This window comes from Carlito syrichta, unplaced genomic scaffold, assembly GCF_000164805.1.
Source record: "Carlito syrichta isolate Samal-C Ts95f unplaced genomic scaffold, Tarsius_syrichta-2.0.1 Scaffold315373, whole genome shotgun sequence".
NCBI classification, from domain to species: Eukaryota; Metazoa; Chordata; class Mammalia; order Primates; family Tarsiidae; genus Carlito; species Carlito syrichta.
The window spans coordinates 356,391-374,237 of record NW_007259469.1 but is presented as its reverse complement, the minus strand read 5'-3'; the positions used below and the strand labels follow the sequence as shown (position 1 = coordinate 374,237).

General features: G+C 39.4%; 1 protein-coding gene across 1 annotated transcript in view; it reads right to left on the bottom strand.

The window, feature by feature from the left end:
- CCDC148 (coiled-coil domain containing 148) overlaps nucleotides 1-17,847 on the bottom strand; it is a 270,375-nt gene that overhangs the window by 7,731 nt on the left and 244,797 nt on the right. Inside the window, exon 14 of the mRNA XM_008072646.2 lies at nucleotides 801-918. Within this exon, the coding sequence (XP_008070837.1) occupies nucleotides 801-918 (118 nt within the window). The remainder of the gene's footprint in view (nucleotides 1-800; nucleotides 919-17,847) is intronic.

Genomic DNA, 17,847 nt, shown 5'->3' with positions numbered 1-17,847 from the left:
CCATTTTTCAGAAGAGGGAATAAAGCTTAGAGAAGTTAAATAAACAATCCTAGTTTTCAAGGACAGTGAGTACAGAACTAGATTGTAGCAGGTTTGAAGGACACATGTTGCCTTCACTGATGTAAGAGGGAAACCAGACATTTCCTGTTAGCTGGAAGATTGTGTCAATGAAGGTTTTAGAGCTTGTTAGTTGAACCAATCACTTCGAGTTCAAAACTCTGAAAAATTACCAAGTAAAACCATTTTATTACACTTCCAAGTTCTTAAATTCCTACTCTTGCCATCTACTGTCTATTTCATTTACTTTTGCCTACTTTTGCTAGGCAAGGCAATGGGAGGCTTTTATTTCTCCATAAAAAGGGTATTTTTTAAAAAGTGGTTTTTAACATATTTGTTGCCTGTGGAATATTTCCAAATGGAGATTCCTATGCCAAAGAGGATTATCTTGCTTTAGTCCCACCAGGTTTTTTGAGGACAGTAAAACTCTTCAACTTGATGCAGAATTTCGCTGTTGTAATTGGATACTATTCAGCTAATAAACTAGAGGTGATATGGACACATTGAATCTTGGGAGAGCTTTTTAAAAGGTGCTGATAAAGTTCTTTTAATATACTGAGAAACTGGAAATGGTTCAATATAATCTAATTGCTCCCAGGAATGAAGATCAGTATCCCAATTTGGAAAAGTTACATTTTATATAGCAGATGTCATGAACTGAGCCACAATAATAATGTTATTAAGAGCACTTAGAAACATTTTTTTTTAAAAACCACCCATGAACATCTCCAAATTAAAAACACCTGTTTCCTAAGAGCTTCCAGCCGCTGCACTCTCTCTTCATCTTCATGAGCTTCTTGAACGGCTGCTTCTTTTTTGTCCATCAAACGCTTTTCCAGTAATTCTTGTCTATATTTAACCCTTTAAAATAACACACAGAAAAGTTGGGGGAGCATCATAATAATATTGAGATTAGAGGGGGCAGAAGGCATCTCAGTTGACATCTAAGGTAACATCATCATATTTTGTTTTTTACCTGTTTTGGGTTGATTTCTTTTCTCCAAATAATAAAAGAGACTTACAGAAAATGCAATTCATAGGAATTCACATAACAACCAGAGAAATGCAGGAGAGTGGGGTTAAAATCCATTTCATCTCATTCCTTATTGAAACCACTTTATTAACTGTCCGCTGACTGTCATTCTGCTCTCATCTGCATTGAGAGGTGATTGACTTGCTCTCAAATGAATTATTATAGCAATCTTCTGGTGAGAAGTTTTAGTACAACTTGAATTGTTAAAAAGGCCATATTATCATTTAAATATACATATTTTTATAAAGAAAAGTAAAATATGCTACCATAATAATGTCTAAATTATTTGACTTACTAGAACTCAAATTAAACTTCATATGTGCTGTCATTTATATTGTCACTTTCTGAGCAAGTGGTTGTGTGTGTAAAGAAACGTTAAAAATTGCACTTTGACATCTGTAGATGGCAGCAAAAACATGATTTTTCCTTAGCATTTATATTTACAAATCCCTTAAAATCATCAGATGTTAACACGGCACATTTAAGAACTCAAGTTCATTTGGCCTTCCTCTGCTGCGTTTTTTGGGCATCATCCCTTACCATTTTCTTAACCAAACTATTCTCTTGCATTATAGAAATGGAATCCATCTTTTCAAAATAGTAGACATCTGGGGCCTCAGGAAAGTATTAGCCTATCACCTCTGTCTTCCATCATCAACAGCTGAGATTTGGGTTTCTTTGTGACATCAGTCACAAGTGTCCTTTGCTCTTAGTGTGCACACCTGCATTTTCCATGGAGGTACCTCCTCTATATTCTGGATTCTGACATTTACTGAGTGTTCACTATGCATCAGGTCTTGTGCTAAGTGCTGTTATATGTTTAGCTTATTTAGACAATAATTGTATGTTGAAGTACAATTTTAATTCCATTTTATAGATAAGGAAATAGAGACATAAATAAATAAATATTTAAAAGACTGAGCACAGTGGCTTATGCCTATAATCCCAGCACTTTGGGAGGCCAAGGCAGGAGGATCGCTTGATGTCAGGAGTTCAAGACCAGACTGGTCTCTATAAAAAATAAAAATGAAGAAATAGGGGCATGAATTTGTATACCTAGCCCTGAATTGTACCCCACATCTTTAAAATAAAAAAATTCAAAGAAAAGAAATAGAGGCATAGATATGTGATCTTAAGGTGCCTTAAGAGAGGTATAAATAAAGTCCACTGAGAATTTGCAGAAAGGTGGGATGACCACTTGCTAGGGAGGGAGTGGCAAAACTAGGCAAGAGCTTCACAGAGGCAACATCTGGGCTGGGTCTCAAGGATTAGGATTTCAGGCAGAGAGAACAAGTGAGGACTGGCATCTGAGAGTGCTGCCTTGCTTGCCTTGACCTAGTCATGGAGGCCATAAGAAGGGAAGAGTTCAGGGTGGCAACGTCAGAGGGAGTGAATGACGAATGACAGAGAGAGAAACCTGGCTGTGACAGAGTTTCCTTAGGACGATATGCTCTGGGGGAGAAATATTCTAGAAACAGATTGCCCATGAACCTGGCAGGAAAGAAGAAGCACGTGGAGAGGAAAGAAGGGAAGCATGCAGTAGATCCCCTATGGAATATGATACCTAGAAGGGCATTTAGAAGGAAAAGCCTAACCTTCTTGGAAGGCCATGAGTGACCTCCCCAAAATTAACAATTACAGTCAAGACACAAATTATAGAGTCCTCAGACCAGAATTCTTCCTTTCTCTTGCTCCTCCATGTCATGGAAAGCTCTATTTCTCATTCTCTTCATCCTTGCTAAGGCATGACACAACCTCCCTAATGAGGTTCTACTCAATTTAAGCACTGAGTACAAACTAAGTGAACTCCTGTGAAGGTTCAATTAAAAGATACCCTGGGATTTGACAATTACCATATGCTAATTCTCAGAACCTTTGGAAAGTTTCTCCTCCTATGGGATATGTAGGTTGCTTTGTCTGCAACAAAGTTTTTGTCTGCTTGTGGAAAAGTAATAGTTCTTATAGTCAGGGGAGCTTGACTAGTAGGAGAAATTGCAAATGAGAGTAAGGCATTTGTACCTGAGCAGCAGAGAAGGCTGACTTATCATTTACTCTGAGGCTCATTCATTTTGTTTAACAGATTGAGCACCCAGCATGCCATGCCATGTTGTGCTCTGATGGGATAGTGGGGCAGAGGCCACGGGGGAGACACCTTTGTCAGACTTGGGGCTTTCAGGGAAGTAGCTGAGAGGAAGAGTTCTGAGTTTAAAATCTCAGAAAGGAATTCACAAGGATGGGAGAGAATAGAAAGAATGTTCCAGACAGAAAAAAATATATAGCATATGAAAACCCAGAGGTGAGGGAGCACAGTATGTTTGAAGAAGTGAAAGAAATTCAGTACAATCAAAGATGAACAATGCAAGGTGGGGAGTGACAGGAACTGAGGCTGGAGAAGCAAGAGGGGCTGGACTGGGGGGCTTTGCAAGCATGAGGGCTTTTGATCAAGAAGAAATTGCTCCTGTAATATGGAGGATGGGTTGTTAGGAGGCAAGACTGGAAAGGGCAATCCAGCCAGGAGTGGATGGCCTCCTGATCCAGGGTGAGGAGGGGTACTGGCAGGAGGTCAGAAGAAGACATGGATTCAAAGGATATAAAGAAAATAAAACCAACAGAAAGTCTTAGTTAATTTTATGGGAGAGGGAAAGAGTGAGGAAGAAGTTAAGATGTCTGCCTTACTTGGTGAACAATGGTGTTCTTAAGATTGGAAACTTACAAGAGAGATAGTGCAGAGAAGGAAGGAACTAGGTTCAGTTTGGACATAGATCTATCTGTACAAAATCTGAACTGGAGAAATAGAGAATATTCGCCAACAAAAGGGAACTGAAGCTACAAGGCAGATGCCATCATCCAGGATAGAGTATAGAGTCCGAAGAGAAGTAGGCCTGGGATTGATTCCCAAGGAAGCAACGCTTAGGAAAAAGAAGGAGAGGAAACTATCAGGGAATAAGGAGGATAAATGGTCCAAAGAAGCTAAGGAAAATGAGGTCCACAATGTCAAATGCTACAGAAAGATCAATTATAGAGCAAAATAATTCTTGGATGAAACCACAGGAAGTCATTGGTAATCTTGGCAAGAACAGTCAATGGGCAGCAGAGGGGGGAGGTAAGGAAGGGAGGGAGTGGAGACCAGCTCGGCAGCAAGACTGGTGCAAACAGAAAGGAGAGGGGTGGGGTGGAGCTGGAATGTGCACCATGCTGATCACTGCTGCACTGGCTCCAAAGCCATGATCAAAGTCACTCTGACTGCCTGGAAGAATTGCCATGGGAAAATTTCAGGACAGAGGAGACTCAAATTCTTCATTTGTACAGATGTTCTATGGTTTAAACTCAAAGAATACTTCCCTCAAAAGGATAAATACTTGGTGCTTCTTTCTTCTACTCTGGACAGAAAAATGTATTTGCCTAAAGAGAAGTGATGCAGAAAAACTCCTGGGAGGAAGCCAGATACTCACATATTCATGGGGAAAGAAAATAGCAACACAGTAAAGTCAATCATTTGGAAAATTTTCCACATAAATACTTTTAGCCATTTGAGGTAGCAGATTTTCTTCAAATTAAACTGTTGCTATGAAAGTCAATGTCAGGAAGTGGCTAAACTCAATAGTTTTTAAGTTGTGTACTGAATTCCCAAGCAGGAACCTTGGGTTCATTTCTCAGTCTATTATATGCTCTCTGAGTCTACAAAGGTTGAAAATGCCGCAAAAGAGGCATTTTCAGCTTCTCTTGGGGGAGGAGAAGCATCATATTGTTCAAAAGCAACAGCTGCTGCAGAATCAGGCACAGCATTAACAATAATCTGAAAAGGATTTTACTTAAGCCTCCAGGCCTGAGTGTAGTTGAAGGGACAGCAAGCTTTCATGTAGAAATGGAGAATTTATGTATCATTTATGAGTCTTTATAATGTGTGTACTGCACTCTAAGAAATGAGTATACAAATGCAAATGTTTGGAAACACCTTAATCTATTGTAACAGCCTTCCTGTGCTTCAGTGAAAGTTCAGTAAGAACTGGGCAAAATATTAAGCACCAAGTCGACCTCCATCCCATCTAGAGTCACAGGTAACTTCAATCTAAAAAATAAGCTACAAAAAACAAAGGGTGGGAGCTAGAATGAATGGCCAGTAGTGGCAAGTTCTACAATTAAAAACAAGCAAAAAAACTAAACAATTAAAAAAAAAAAACAAACAGGGCATAAAAAACATAATTAGGGTCTCTAACCAGGGATAGAACACATGCCCCTACCCCCACAAATTTCAGAGAAGTAATTTGCCCTACTGAATTAAAGGCAGTTTATAAACACACTTGCTCCTTAGTGTTTGTCATGTGGCCTACCCAATACTGAACAGGAATCTTTAAACAGGCACGTGCTGGAGTTGCCACTCTCAGAGGTGTTTCAGCGGCAGCATCATGGGGAACCTATTTCTGCCTGTTGAGAATTCCAGCTTTGGCTCACATCCCATTCAGAAGGTTGTTTTTACCACCAAGCGGAGGGGTCTCCTCCACAAGGCACCCCAACAGGGAAGAATGTACAGATTAAAAACAGAGGTGGGCCAAGTGCCAGCACCTCTCTAACAGAAGGAAAAGAACTCAGGGAAAAGAATGGGGATCACATAAGCAGATGTCTACACTGAAGGGCATCACCCCTCGCATTTTATGGGCTGTGGGGGGTCTCAACTCAGTGGGGATTCTGGTTAAGGGCATAAGCAGACACACCCATTTCTGCAAATAGTAAAGTGAATCCTGGCACAAGGCAGTAACATCCTGGTACAGATCGGCATGGGGTAAGAACAAAGAGGACTCACAGGGACCTTGGTGAATAAGAGAAGATGAACCCACGCCAGCCCCAAACAGAAACCATTGTTCCAGCTCACAGAGCTTACTGGTTCCTTTGTGAGGCGATTGGAACCTCATTCTTGAATTGATCAGTTAGTCAACACAGAGTTGGTTAAGCACCTACTGTGTGCCAAACACTGTTCTAGGTACTCAGGATACAATAGTGGGAACAAAACCAGGAAAAAAATCCCAATCGTGTTGTGTTACTTAATTGTGTGGTCTGTTATACATAAGCATACCTAAATTAACACTAAATTTATTTTAGTAAAATGCATAAAGTTGTTCCTGATAAATTATTTTTGAACTTATCACAAAATCCTAAAGTTGAGACCCCCCTTCTTGGATTGCTATGGAATGATGATTCTCAACTGTGACTGTCATTAGAATCACTAGAACTTTTTCTTTTTAAGCTTTTGATGCCAGGGCCCCACTCCAGACTAATTACATCAGAATCAGGTGGAGGGGCCCAAGTACTGGCCTTTTTTTTTAAGTTCCAATGAGCAGCCTGGGCTGAGAACCAATGAAACATAGACCAGTGATTCTCAAAGCTTACATCAGAATCACCTGGAGGACTGGTTAAACTGCAGATTGCTCAGCCATCTCTAGTTTCTCATTTGGTAGTTGTGAAGTGGGACCCCCAAATCTGCACTTCTGGCAAATTTCCAGGTGATGCTTATTCTGCTGATCTGAGGACCACACTTTGAGAACTATGGCACAGAAAAATATACAGATTAGAAGGACCTCAACTGACTAAACAAAATCGGGTACAGATGACTACCTAGACAGGGCTTACTTCTGTTTGTGTGTGCTAAACATTACAGTTACATGCCTCAGGACTGATTCACACTAGAAATTCTTGCTTGATGCTGTTGACATTCAAGAGCAGGATCTTTTAACCCTGATTTTCCCCAACCGCTATGGTCCCAACACACATGAATGACAGTGACCATGGCCACCTCAGGCTTGGGTACATGCAGGTGTCAGGCAGTTGCAACAATGGCTGTTACAGAACCTCTTTCTTTCCCTCTGATGGACAAAACACTGGTGTATTCTGATGACAGTTGAAAACTTCAGGCAACTGGCTGATATTTAAAGGGTCTATTTAGAAAAATCAAAGGAGGAAATAACTCGAAGCCATCTCAGCCTTTAAAAAATGATCTGAACCACTTTCCTTGGGAATAGTTCTGGCAGCTCCAAGGGGGTGGCTATTTTATCACATTGAAAGAAAAACCCACACATGAAGGCAAAGTACATTTTCCTGATGGTTCTAATCCATTCCCAGGGGCTGTCTGAGGTCAGGTGAGCTGGAAATGCTGAGATATAAACAAACAAGGACTTGAACCTGGGAGTCCAATGTAGAAAGCAAAACAAGAAGACAGGGGCATTGGAAGAATGTTGAAAATATCATAATAGCCCTTTCCCCAAATTAGTCCTAAAATCCCATTTCTGTCAAAACTTATTTATCTTCCTTTTTCTGAACCACTCTGTGTTAGTCTGTATTGCTATGGAGGAATACCTGAGGTTGGGTAATTTATAAATAAAAGATGTGTATTTGGCTTATAGTTCTGCATGGCACCAGCATCTGCTACTGATGAGGCCTCAGGAAGCTTACAGTCATGGCGGAAGGTGAAGGGGGAGTAGGTATGTCACATGGTGAGAGCCGGAGCAAGAGAGGGAAGAGGTGGTGCCAGCCTCTTTTAAACAACCAGCTGGGAACTAGTAGAACAAGAACTCACCATGAGAATGGCACCAACCATTCCTGAGGGATTTGTCCCCATGACCCAATCACCTCCCAGTAGGCCTCACCTTCAATAGTGGGGATTAAATGTGTTATTTGTAGATAATTAACAATAATAAAACTGACTAAAAGCCTATCTTTTTAAAAATCACCATGTCCCAACAAGTCTGACAATATTAGTGATAAAACACCTCCTCCACCAAGCAGAAGGTGTTTTATCACTAACCAGTCTTAGTTGCTCCTTTCAGTGGTTTCTCTTAAATAAAAACCAGTGTTTCCCAGGTTCAACACTTTTATTGTAACCCCTTAAAATAGAGGGTACTCATGGAGAGGACACTGTATTTGTCTGACTCGTCAGTGATAATTCCAGAAAAGTTCTATGCACTGACTTTGGGATGATATCGTCCGCTCTCTACTATGGTTATTGGAAACAACTATGGGCTGCCCAGGTCAGCATTCAACTTTTCCTTTTTTTTTAACTTTACTTTTTTTTTTTTAGTTAAAAACTCTGCCCGTCCAGTCCCTTCAACTCCAGCAGTATTCACTCCACCCCTGTTGACAACCTATCCCTTAGGTGAGATTTGGAGGGTGTCATCGCCTAGAACTCTTCCTTTGCAAAACTCTTAAACTGAGGAATCCTGTTGTTTGACTCCACGGTCATGGCATAGCCTTAGAAAGGCTATGTGCTGCACAACTCTAGGAAGTGTCACTCACAAGGATTATCTGTCACTCCCCTTTTAAAGCTCTCATTTATTTAACCATACTCAACCTGTGTCTCGAGCTTAGCAAGTTTTCCATTTTTTCAACAATATTGATTAACAGTGTACTATGTGCCGAGCACTAGGGTAGGCCCTCCCTCCTGAAGTTCACTGTCTTTCTGCTTCTTCATTTCCTCCCAGGCTATGAGAAATAGTCACTTTGCTTCATCCTCTCCCCAGCTTTGGATTCCCGGGTCTATCTCCTTAAAGGCATTGTCCCCAGTATCCTTTAATTATCTTGCCTTCTTTTTTTTGCACTTCTGCCCTGCCAATTTCCGGCCCTAGATCTTTGCTGAATTTATTATACATTGATAGAGTCAAACCTTAACTGAACGTTCAATACTGCTCCAGAATCATTTTATTTACCCCCAGCCGCTTGGTGCTCTCCTTGGGTCTCTATATCATGCTTAACTCTCCCTCTTAGCAGACGACCTCACCTCCTGCCACATGGAAGCGAAGATCACTAGCATTCGTTCTCTTAACATGGTATGTCCACTTCCAACTTTGTCAAGACTCATCTTCATTCAGCCTTTGCTTCTCAAACCAAGGCTGATAATCCCACAAGCCTAGTCGTCACTAGGGTCTTGCTCTAGAAATGAACCTCTTTCCTATTTCTTTAGTCTCTCTAATCTCCTCTATACAGAAATGTATTCAAATGGGAGGAAGTGTATTGCTCAACTCTGACTCCCCTTGCAGACACCATCTCCTTTCTCTCATTCTTTTACTGCAAATAGTCTTAAGAGAAGAAGTCATATTTTCTGTCTACCGTTCTTCACTTCTCACTTAGTTCAAGCCCCCATTGCAGTCTGACCTCTGCCCACTTCACTCTACGGAAACTACTCTCCCTGATGTCACCGGTGACTCCAGGCTGCAAACCCAAAGCCTTCTTTCAGAGCTCCTCTGGTGTGACTTGCCTGCAATGGCTGGTACTGATGACACCTCCTTCTGGGACTGTGCCTCCTAATCACCTGACTGCTTTTCCTCTGTGTCTTTTACTGGTTCCTCCTCATCTGTCCATCTACGTTTCGAACATGAATCCTCTTTTTTCTCAATTTAGAAACTTCTGAGATATCTGACTCCAATCACAATCAATGCACAAATATCTGCAGTCACTACCTCACTTAAAGGCCCAGATCAGGATTTTTTAATGTCATTTTTTTCTTTTTGTAAGCTCAGAATCACCCTTAGAAAAACCCCTTAAGTGTAATGATATTACAATGCTGGCTAAATGCAGAGCTGCTGTTTTAAGGGCATCTGAGTTGAGTATAGGGTTGACATGTACTTGTGAAAACCTAGCAGTGAACCTAACGACAAGTCTAAATTGAAGGCTGGAAGGCTTACTTATATCCTCTTAGAGGTGAGCCACCATGGTACCATGGACAGGGCTGAAATTCTGCCTAGTCTTATTTTGGGTTCACTCCAATCCAAAGGCAGACGACCAAGTTCCCAGTGCTTAATACCTTATAACATGTATGTAACAATCTTAGCCTGAAATGTTTATAGTAGAGTCAGTCATTCCAGGTACTTTAAAACCTAAGGAAAGCACTCACAGGATGTATAACTTTGAGCAATACTTCCTAGGGCCAAGGCAATCTGTTATATTCTTAATTCTGGCAGAGGTGACTTGACATTTGGGATTATAACTATAAACCACTTTATAAGTTATATACATTTGGGATTATAACTATAAACCATTCTATAAGTTGGGGAATGTCTTCTAAAAATAATCAATTAGAATAGTTGATTTTTAAAGTATCCTTTTTCTAGCAGTAAGTGGATACCAGAGTCAACTGCCTATTATGGTCAAATCTAGATTTTGATTTTCATAATTAAACCACATTGTGTGGTAACATCAACCCTCTTTGTCTGCAGAATTGCCTCTCCTTGTTCTATGTAGGTCTGTTGAGGGCCTTATTCTGAGAACTCCCCCTCTTTTCTAGTATTAGGGATTTACATATGCCCAGATATAACTATAATAGTATATTACAAATATGACCACAGTGGTTCATCCTGAATGAACACATGGATTTAGCTGAGCCCATTAGAATCTTTCCTTGGAATTTATATATGAATACTGAAGAAAAACTCTCTCATCTCTCTTAAGTCACTAAGCTAAAATGTTACAATTAAAGCTGAAGGTGCTTGTAGCCATGCCTCCTCTTCTCCCTGCCCCCAGCCCAGACACATAGAGGAAGTTCATATCAATGCACAGACAGGTACTGAATAAAGAGGTGGAAAGGGAGTGAGAGGAACCTGAAGATACCATTTGAGTCCCTGAGGCAAAGTCCATTCCTGGATATCCATTCTTGTGAATCAATCAATTCCTTTTCTGCCTAAGCTAGTTTGAGTTAGGTTTTGTCAGTTGCTTCTGAGAAGTCCTAACAGACATATCTTCTGTGTATAAGGGAATGTATATCTTTTTACTGTCAATAACAGGAGGGCATGTACCTAGCTGTTCCAAATGGTAATCAGTTCATTTCCCAAATTGATGACCCATAGAATGTTAATTTCCCAAAGGATGTTAACATATGCACAACACAAAATGTGTTCAAGTAAGTCTGGGAAAAACTAAGATAAACAAAGTAAAATAGGTTTCTTTACAGCAGGTCCTCTTAGAATATTTATAATAATACAGTGGTGTCCATTATGAATCTCAAAGGAGTTAGTGTGCTTATTGCCCACATTTATCTGACAACAGAAACCTTTTTCAATAGACCAAATTTGGGAACTATTACTTGTCTTTGCATGAGCAAAGCAGGAATATTCAAGTAAACAATCTAATGGGCACGGACACATAGACACTTACTGGTTTGTATTATAGTTATTTTCATGTCTTGCTTCTGTGCTAGACTGTGCATTTTCTGCATACGGTGGCTATGAGTTAATCTCCTTTGCATCCCCAGTAACCAGCAAAGTGCCTAAAACATGGGCAATGTGCATCAATAAATGAAAGAATGACAGAATGAATGATAGAGTGAAATTAAAAATGAAGGAAAGTATTCCATTGAATGTTCTAAGTCATAGTAAATAACAAAACACAGAAGTTGACAAAACAAAAATTTAAGAATACATAAATATACACTATTCTATTAAGCCTGTCTAATTAGTCAGTGGGTATTACTTTGTAAGATACCTAATCATTTGAGAAGTTGAAAGGGAAGTTGAATTACTGGAGAACAAATCTAGTATCTAGTTTCTTGGGAGAATAAGGAATGCTAAAAGCCAAACTCAGACATGACATCTATGACCCAGTCTTGCTAGGATCATGATTTTGGAGGAGTTGCACAAGCAGGAATTATTTATTATGAACTGAAATGTAAAAGGACACCCAGGAAGATCAGCATTTATTTGCCTAATTGCCTTCATATATTGATTTATTCAATACAGTTATATAAAGTGTCATTGTTGTGAATGTGTAACAATCATAATCATGTTTCTGCAATACAAACCAAAAACCCAGAGAAATCAGAAATACCTATCAAGCAAAGGCAGATCACCTGTTGTTTGCCATCATATGAATTTACCCAAAAAAAGACATCTGCAATTTGATAGTAATTGAATAATTTGCACAGTTACTCTTGAATTCACAAATGGTTTATGGTGGATATAATTTAACTTCACCATTAATATGTGCTGCATTTAAAAATCTTTAAAATGCTGTACAATCATTTTATCAGTTGTATAAAAACCTATGTTAAGGGTTTACCTCACAACATTAGATGCTTTCTTTGAATTCTTATCCCACTTTGATTTGTAAAGAGAAATAAATACTTTTGAAGATTAAAAAAAAAGGATAAGCATGGGCTATGAGTTTTACTGGAGGTTCTTTCCGTGAAGAATTCTTATAAGATACACATAATTTCTGATGCCCACAGTTGTAATAAGTGTGCATTTAATATCACAAACACTGAAGGAAGTATTGCTTTAGTATGAAATTTAAAAAAAAACAGGCTAATAAAATACACCACTGTGTTATCATATCATAATATTTCAGTCTGGTTTTATCTATTTTTAACTTCAACTTATTGTGAGAACTGATTTTAATTGGCCCTCGCTTTTGCAGAGATAGACGTCTGTGCAGTTATGATGGAGCTGGGTTCTCTTCAGCAGCGGGGCTGGATGAGATGGCAGATGACAGGACGAAACCACAATCCTCTCCCTCAAACAAACGATTTAAGTAAATAAGATTAATAAAACGTGGCTTCTCTAATGCTGTTTGAAAAATCCCCCTTACATTCTCTTTCTTCCTGCTCAGGTCTCTTAGAACTTCTGTAAAAAGCAAACATCAAAAGGACCAAAGATTTTTATAGTGATTCAGCCGCCCACAGCAATGAAGTAAACCCTGATTTTCTTTCAGCCTAGGAAATGATCAGCAAAGAGACTTCACAAACAGTCTCTTTAACATTTTAGGTTTAAAAAAAGAAAAAGCCAGTGTAGCAGAACAGTTACTTTCATAAACACCTTTGGGATTTTTTTCTTTCTTTCATTCTTTCTTCTTTTTTTTTCTTTTAGTAACACTTTTAACCCTCCTCTAAAAACAGTATAAAATATTTTCATTAACAAAGCTCTTTAGTTAGGCATTCTAAATATGCTTTTAAAAAACAAATGATATTTATGCATTGGGTGTGACTTTCCTGGTGCTTCTCCCCCTTGGCTCCCTTCAATGCTGATTGCCTCCTGCTATAGTTGGAGTTTGGGCTAGCTTCTTTGATGACTGCCAAGTTGCACCTCCCTTAGAGGTTTCCTTTTTGTCTCAGAATTCAGCCTTTGGGATTGAACTCTGGAATCATTGTTCTTTTTTCCCTTAGAGATAGACACCTCTACAAAGCAATGCATCCTAGAGTCCTGCCCAGTGAACCCTGGAGTTTGGATCTCCCAGAAGAGAATCCATCTCCGGTACCTGCTGGAGAAACTCTGTGGCCTGCACTGTGTTTTTTTTTTTTCAGGTGAGACGCTAAAGTTGATGTTCAAGAAAGGCTAAGAGAGAGATACATGGCTTTCTCCAGAACCCAAGCAGATAAACAAAGTTGAAAATAGTACAACTGATTAAACTGATAGGGGACCAACTTTACTGGAAATGATGCAGCAATAAACTGGACAGAGATCCAGATACAAATAATATGCAGGTCAATGATTCTCAGCCCTTCTTTTAAAAAGAGATAGATACATATTTATATATCGATATGTAAAATTTTCTCACTGCATTCCTTAAGTATAAATGGAAATAAACCTCCAGAAACCTTGTATTTTCCTTTCCTACATTTTTCTGGAGATAGCCAAACCTATATGGGAAGCCTCTTGAAATAGATAGAGAACTTCCTATAGGAGGGTCATGGGCCACAGAAGTAGAATAAAACAGGCTTCCAACAATCATAATTTGTAAAGTTTAATAGTATGTCTAAATTCTAATTAAATCTCAAACTTGGGGAGCAGTTGGAGAAAGGGTAGACAGGCTGAAAGAGAAGTAGGACAGGATTTCCTAAGCGAGTAGGTGGTATAGACAAAATGGATAACTAACTTTTATGAACTGTTATTTCAACTAATGTTACAATGACCAAGCATTGACCTCTCTAGACCGCAGCTAACAAAGGATACCAAGAGGTGGGCCGTATCTCTTTGTTCACATTCCACACAAAAAGTAAAGCAACAGCACAAGAGGATACTTAGAAAAATAAGTGTTCTCCCTTCACCAGAACTTCCCAGTAATCAAGCTCAGGAAATAAACAGACCTGGCTCACCCATGGGGCCTAATCATGACTCTCAAACAGTAAACCACAGGAAAATCCACTTAGTCCAAGTTAAGCTGAGAAAAAGGGTATTAATGTTGCCCCTTAAAGGCAGGTTATTTACTCTAGCCTAAGCTGCTGGGCAATCCCATGGCCTAGATAGCAAAAAGAAGGCTATTTCATTTCCTCTAAAAGCTATAAACTAATGTCCACAAGATTCCAATTTCTTAGAGATACAGTCAACTTTGTCACTTATGTGAATGGCAATGCACATTTTCTCCCCAAGTGACTCTAAATTTTAATTTTTATTGTCCTGTCCCAGATGTCACAGCTCCTCTCTGCCAGTTTCCCTATTATTTCAAGAGACAAGAAGATTCCTTAAGGCTTCCTTTTGAATTTACATCTTTCTGATATGATGTCTCTGGTTTCCCTGAAGACTGTCATATCAACATTTCTATCTTCTGCCTGGATCCTTGGCTATGAAAATAATTGTATTACTTTAGTGAGACACAGCCAACATTTCTCTCTTATATGCATTCTTCAATTCAAGCAGAACGTCTTGTTTGTAACTGCCACAAGTCTATGCATTAAAAAAAGTTCAGATGCAGAAACTGGCATAATTGTAGAGACAAACCTTTCTGCTATTAAGCCAATTGTCACACATAGACCACAGGAAGACCCAGTTGAGCCTGGTCCAACATAAAATCAGTTATGGAAGTCCTAGAACGGTATGGTTTGTGGAGCAATACTTTGATCAGCTTGCGCCAGAAGCTCACAGTATATTTTTTTAAAGCATCAAAAAACCTTGCTCTTTTAGAAACATTTAGCGCTTTCAAGCCCACACACACTCAGATAGTAATGATAATCCTCTCTCTGTTTGTGGGATTTGGAAGAGCTACAAAGAATAAAGAACCTCAATATTTTGACAAAGTGATGTATTCGTCCCTAGGTGTATTTGGCAGAAACTTTTGGACTTTCCCTCTTCAATTAATAATACATTGTAAATGAAAGAACGTTTGAGTATACAAAGGCCTTATAGGAATATAACAGATAAGTACAAATACTTACTAAAAATATATGAAGTACCTTATTTTTAAAAATCTATTTGTATGAAAATTTACAGTTTTAAAGGTATTCTCTCTTATATTATCCAGATTCTATATAAAAATTATTTATTACTCATCTAATATTTAAACAGCATCACTCATTTTCTCTACTTCTGATTAAATGATAAAGGGTGTCAGTAATTTTTAAATTTAATTAGAATTTATACTCCACCTGTTTCCAAACAAGATTTGAAATGATACATAGAATTAAACACATGGTAAAACAGCAACATTAAAACATCAAAGACAATACAACCCCAAGTAAAAGGAATAGCTGTTTCTAAGCAACTGTAACAAGTTAATTGTCACAGTTGGGCCATGAATTTGCCTCTCACAGGAATGAGCATTTGCTCACCAGATGGGACTGCTGAAACTCTGCGGCTGTTTAACAGGGTGTTTCCAGACCTGTCTCCCTAGGAGGGACCCTGGATTATTATACTGTTGTATTTCTCAGAAAGTGATGGGTAAACCAACTGCATTGGAATCTTCAAGGGTGCCTGTTTTAAAAATGCAGATTTCTGGGCCTGCCCTCACAGCTCTTTCATTGTAGAGTTCTGGAATCTATATTTTCACATACCATTAGGTAATATCTTTGCTCTCTGAAGTCTGGAAGCCACTGCCCTGGTGGGATTGGTGCATGTTGCATGGGAGCTATAACAAAACCCAGCATCAAGGAAATAGAACTTTATTCTGGTATCCAGTCCTATGAATACTGCTTTATGACTTGCTATTTCTGCTTTGTGCTGGTAACACTTTGAAATGCCTGGTCTGTAGCTCACTTGACTTTTTACTTCGCATGGTCTCATGTGCTTGAACTCTTCTGACTGTAATGTTATTCTCTTTCCAGTATCTCATCCCCAGCCTGCTCATTCACTCTTTTTTGGTTTCTGCCACAGACAGACTCCTGATAGTTGTGCATGTCCCATAAGCTCACTTTGATAGATCTGCACATGCTATAATCTCTGCTTGCCTTGCTTAGGATAAATTCACATCATTGCTAGCCATGGGCCCATATGAGACCCTCTCTCCACTAGCTTCTAGCCATCAATGCCTGGGTATGGATCAGCATAGGAAGAAGTAACTGTTCTTTACTCTTTAAAGCTCTTTCCAGTTCATTGGTTTACTGGATTTTTCTCACCATCTGAGGCATAGATCTTATGCTTTTCCCACTCTCCATGTGTTCTCAAACACAGTCTATCACCCCTGCACTACTGTCCACTTTCCCTGACATATTTATTGGCATATCGTATTGTCTTCTGATGAGCCTCTTACATCTAACAATTTTTCACATGAAGACACATCCAACATCCGGATGTTAAACTTTGGACATAATTTCTACACTATAATGATCAATCCTCCAGTCATATACTTGGGAATTCATTATGATTTAACACTCATTTACCCCCAAATAATTGTGTTATTTTTCTCTGCTCTTGCTCCCTGTGAATTTTTGTTTTTTTCTCTCTTTTTTTTTTTTTTTTGAGTTGGAGTCTCACTCTGTCACCTAGACTGGAGTGCAGTGGCCGCTCCTGGCCACCGCAGCCTCGACCTGCTGGGCTCCAGCGATCTTTCCGCCTCAGCCTTCCAAATAGCTGGAACTACAGGCGCATGCTACCACGCCCGGCTGATTTTTTGGTTTATTGTAGAGATGAGGTCTCACCTGCCCAGGTGGGTCTTGAGCCCGCGGGCTCAGGCAATCCACTCACCTCAGCCTCCCAAAGGCGCGGGATTACAGGCTGAGCCACCGAGCCCGGCTGTTTTTTTCTCTTAAAGTGAAGGATAATACCCACCTACAACCCCCACCTTCTTTAGAATTGTAGGACTCCTGTAAAAAAAAAATTTCCTCCATTTTTGAGAAGTGACCTTTGTCCCTAGCTCAGAGCCTTTCTTTCTGGTCATAGACCACCCAGGAAACCATTTTTGAAAGATCATGTACGGCACGTCCTGAGAATTTTCTGTATGTATTTTGGTTCCAAAGCAAGTTGCATTAGTAAAAAGACAAGAGGGAAACACCACCTCCCCAATCCTTCTTCTTCATTCTTCTACTCAAGACTTCCAAGTTTCCAGAACGCCTCCTACTTTTCTTCAAATTGATCATACAAGCCAAGACAAGTGCAGAGTGACTGATGGGTGCAATGAGCTTAGAATCTCACTTCTGAATTCTGAGAAAGTTTCACACAGCTGACATAGTACATCAGGTCTGCACACAGGCAGTTCAATAGAAACCCATTAAGAAATCAGAATTATCTTCTCATGGGATTCAGTCACATGATTTTTTTTCATCTGCTGAGGTGCGTGTAAACCCCAGCCACATGCCAGAGTCACTTCATACCAGTTGTATGGAGCCAGTTGTTACATTTTAGGACCTTTGTAAGCTAGTTGTTAAACAGCCATTATTAAACATTAAATTATATAAACTTACAATGAAATCGACTATATTAAAAACAAAGGTAACGAATACTTGAAATTCACTACTTCCTAATCATTTTACTGTCATCTATGCTCTTAGGGTTATTTATATCTATTATATCTACATGGCAGAAATAACATATAATGGTGTACAACTGCACATCTCTTCCCAACTCTATGTTCAGTGA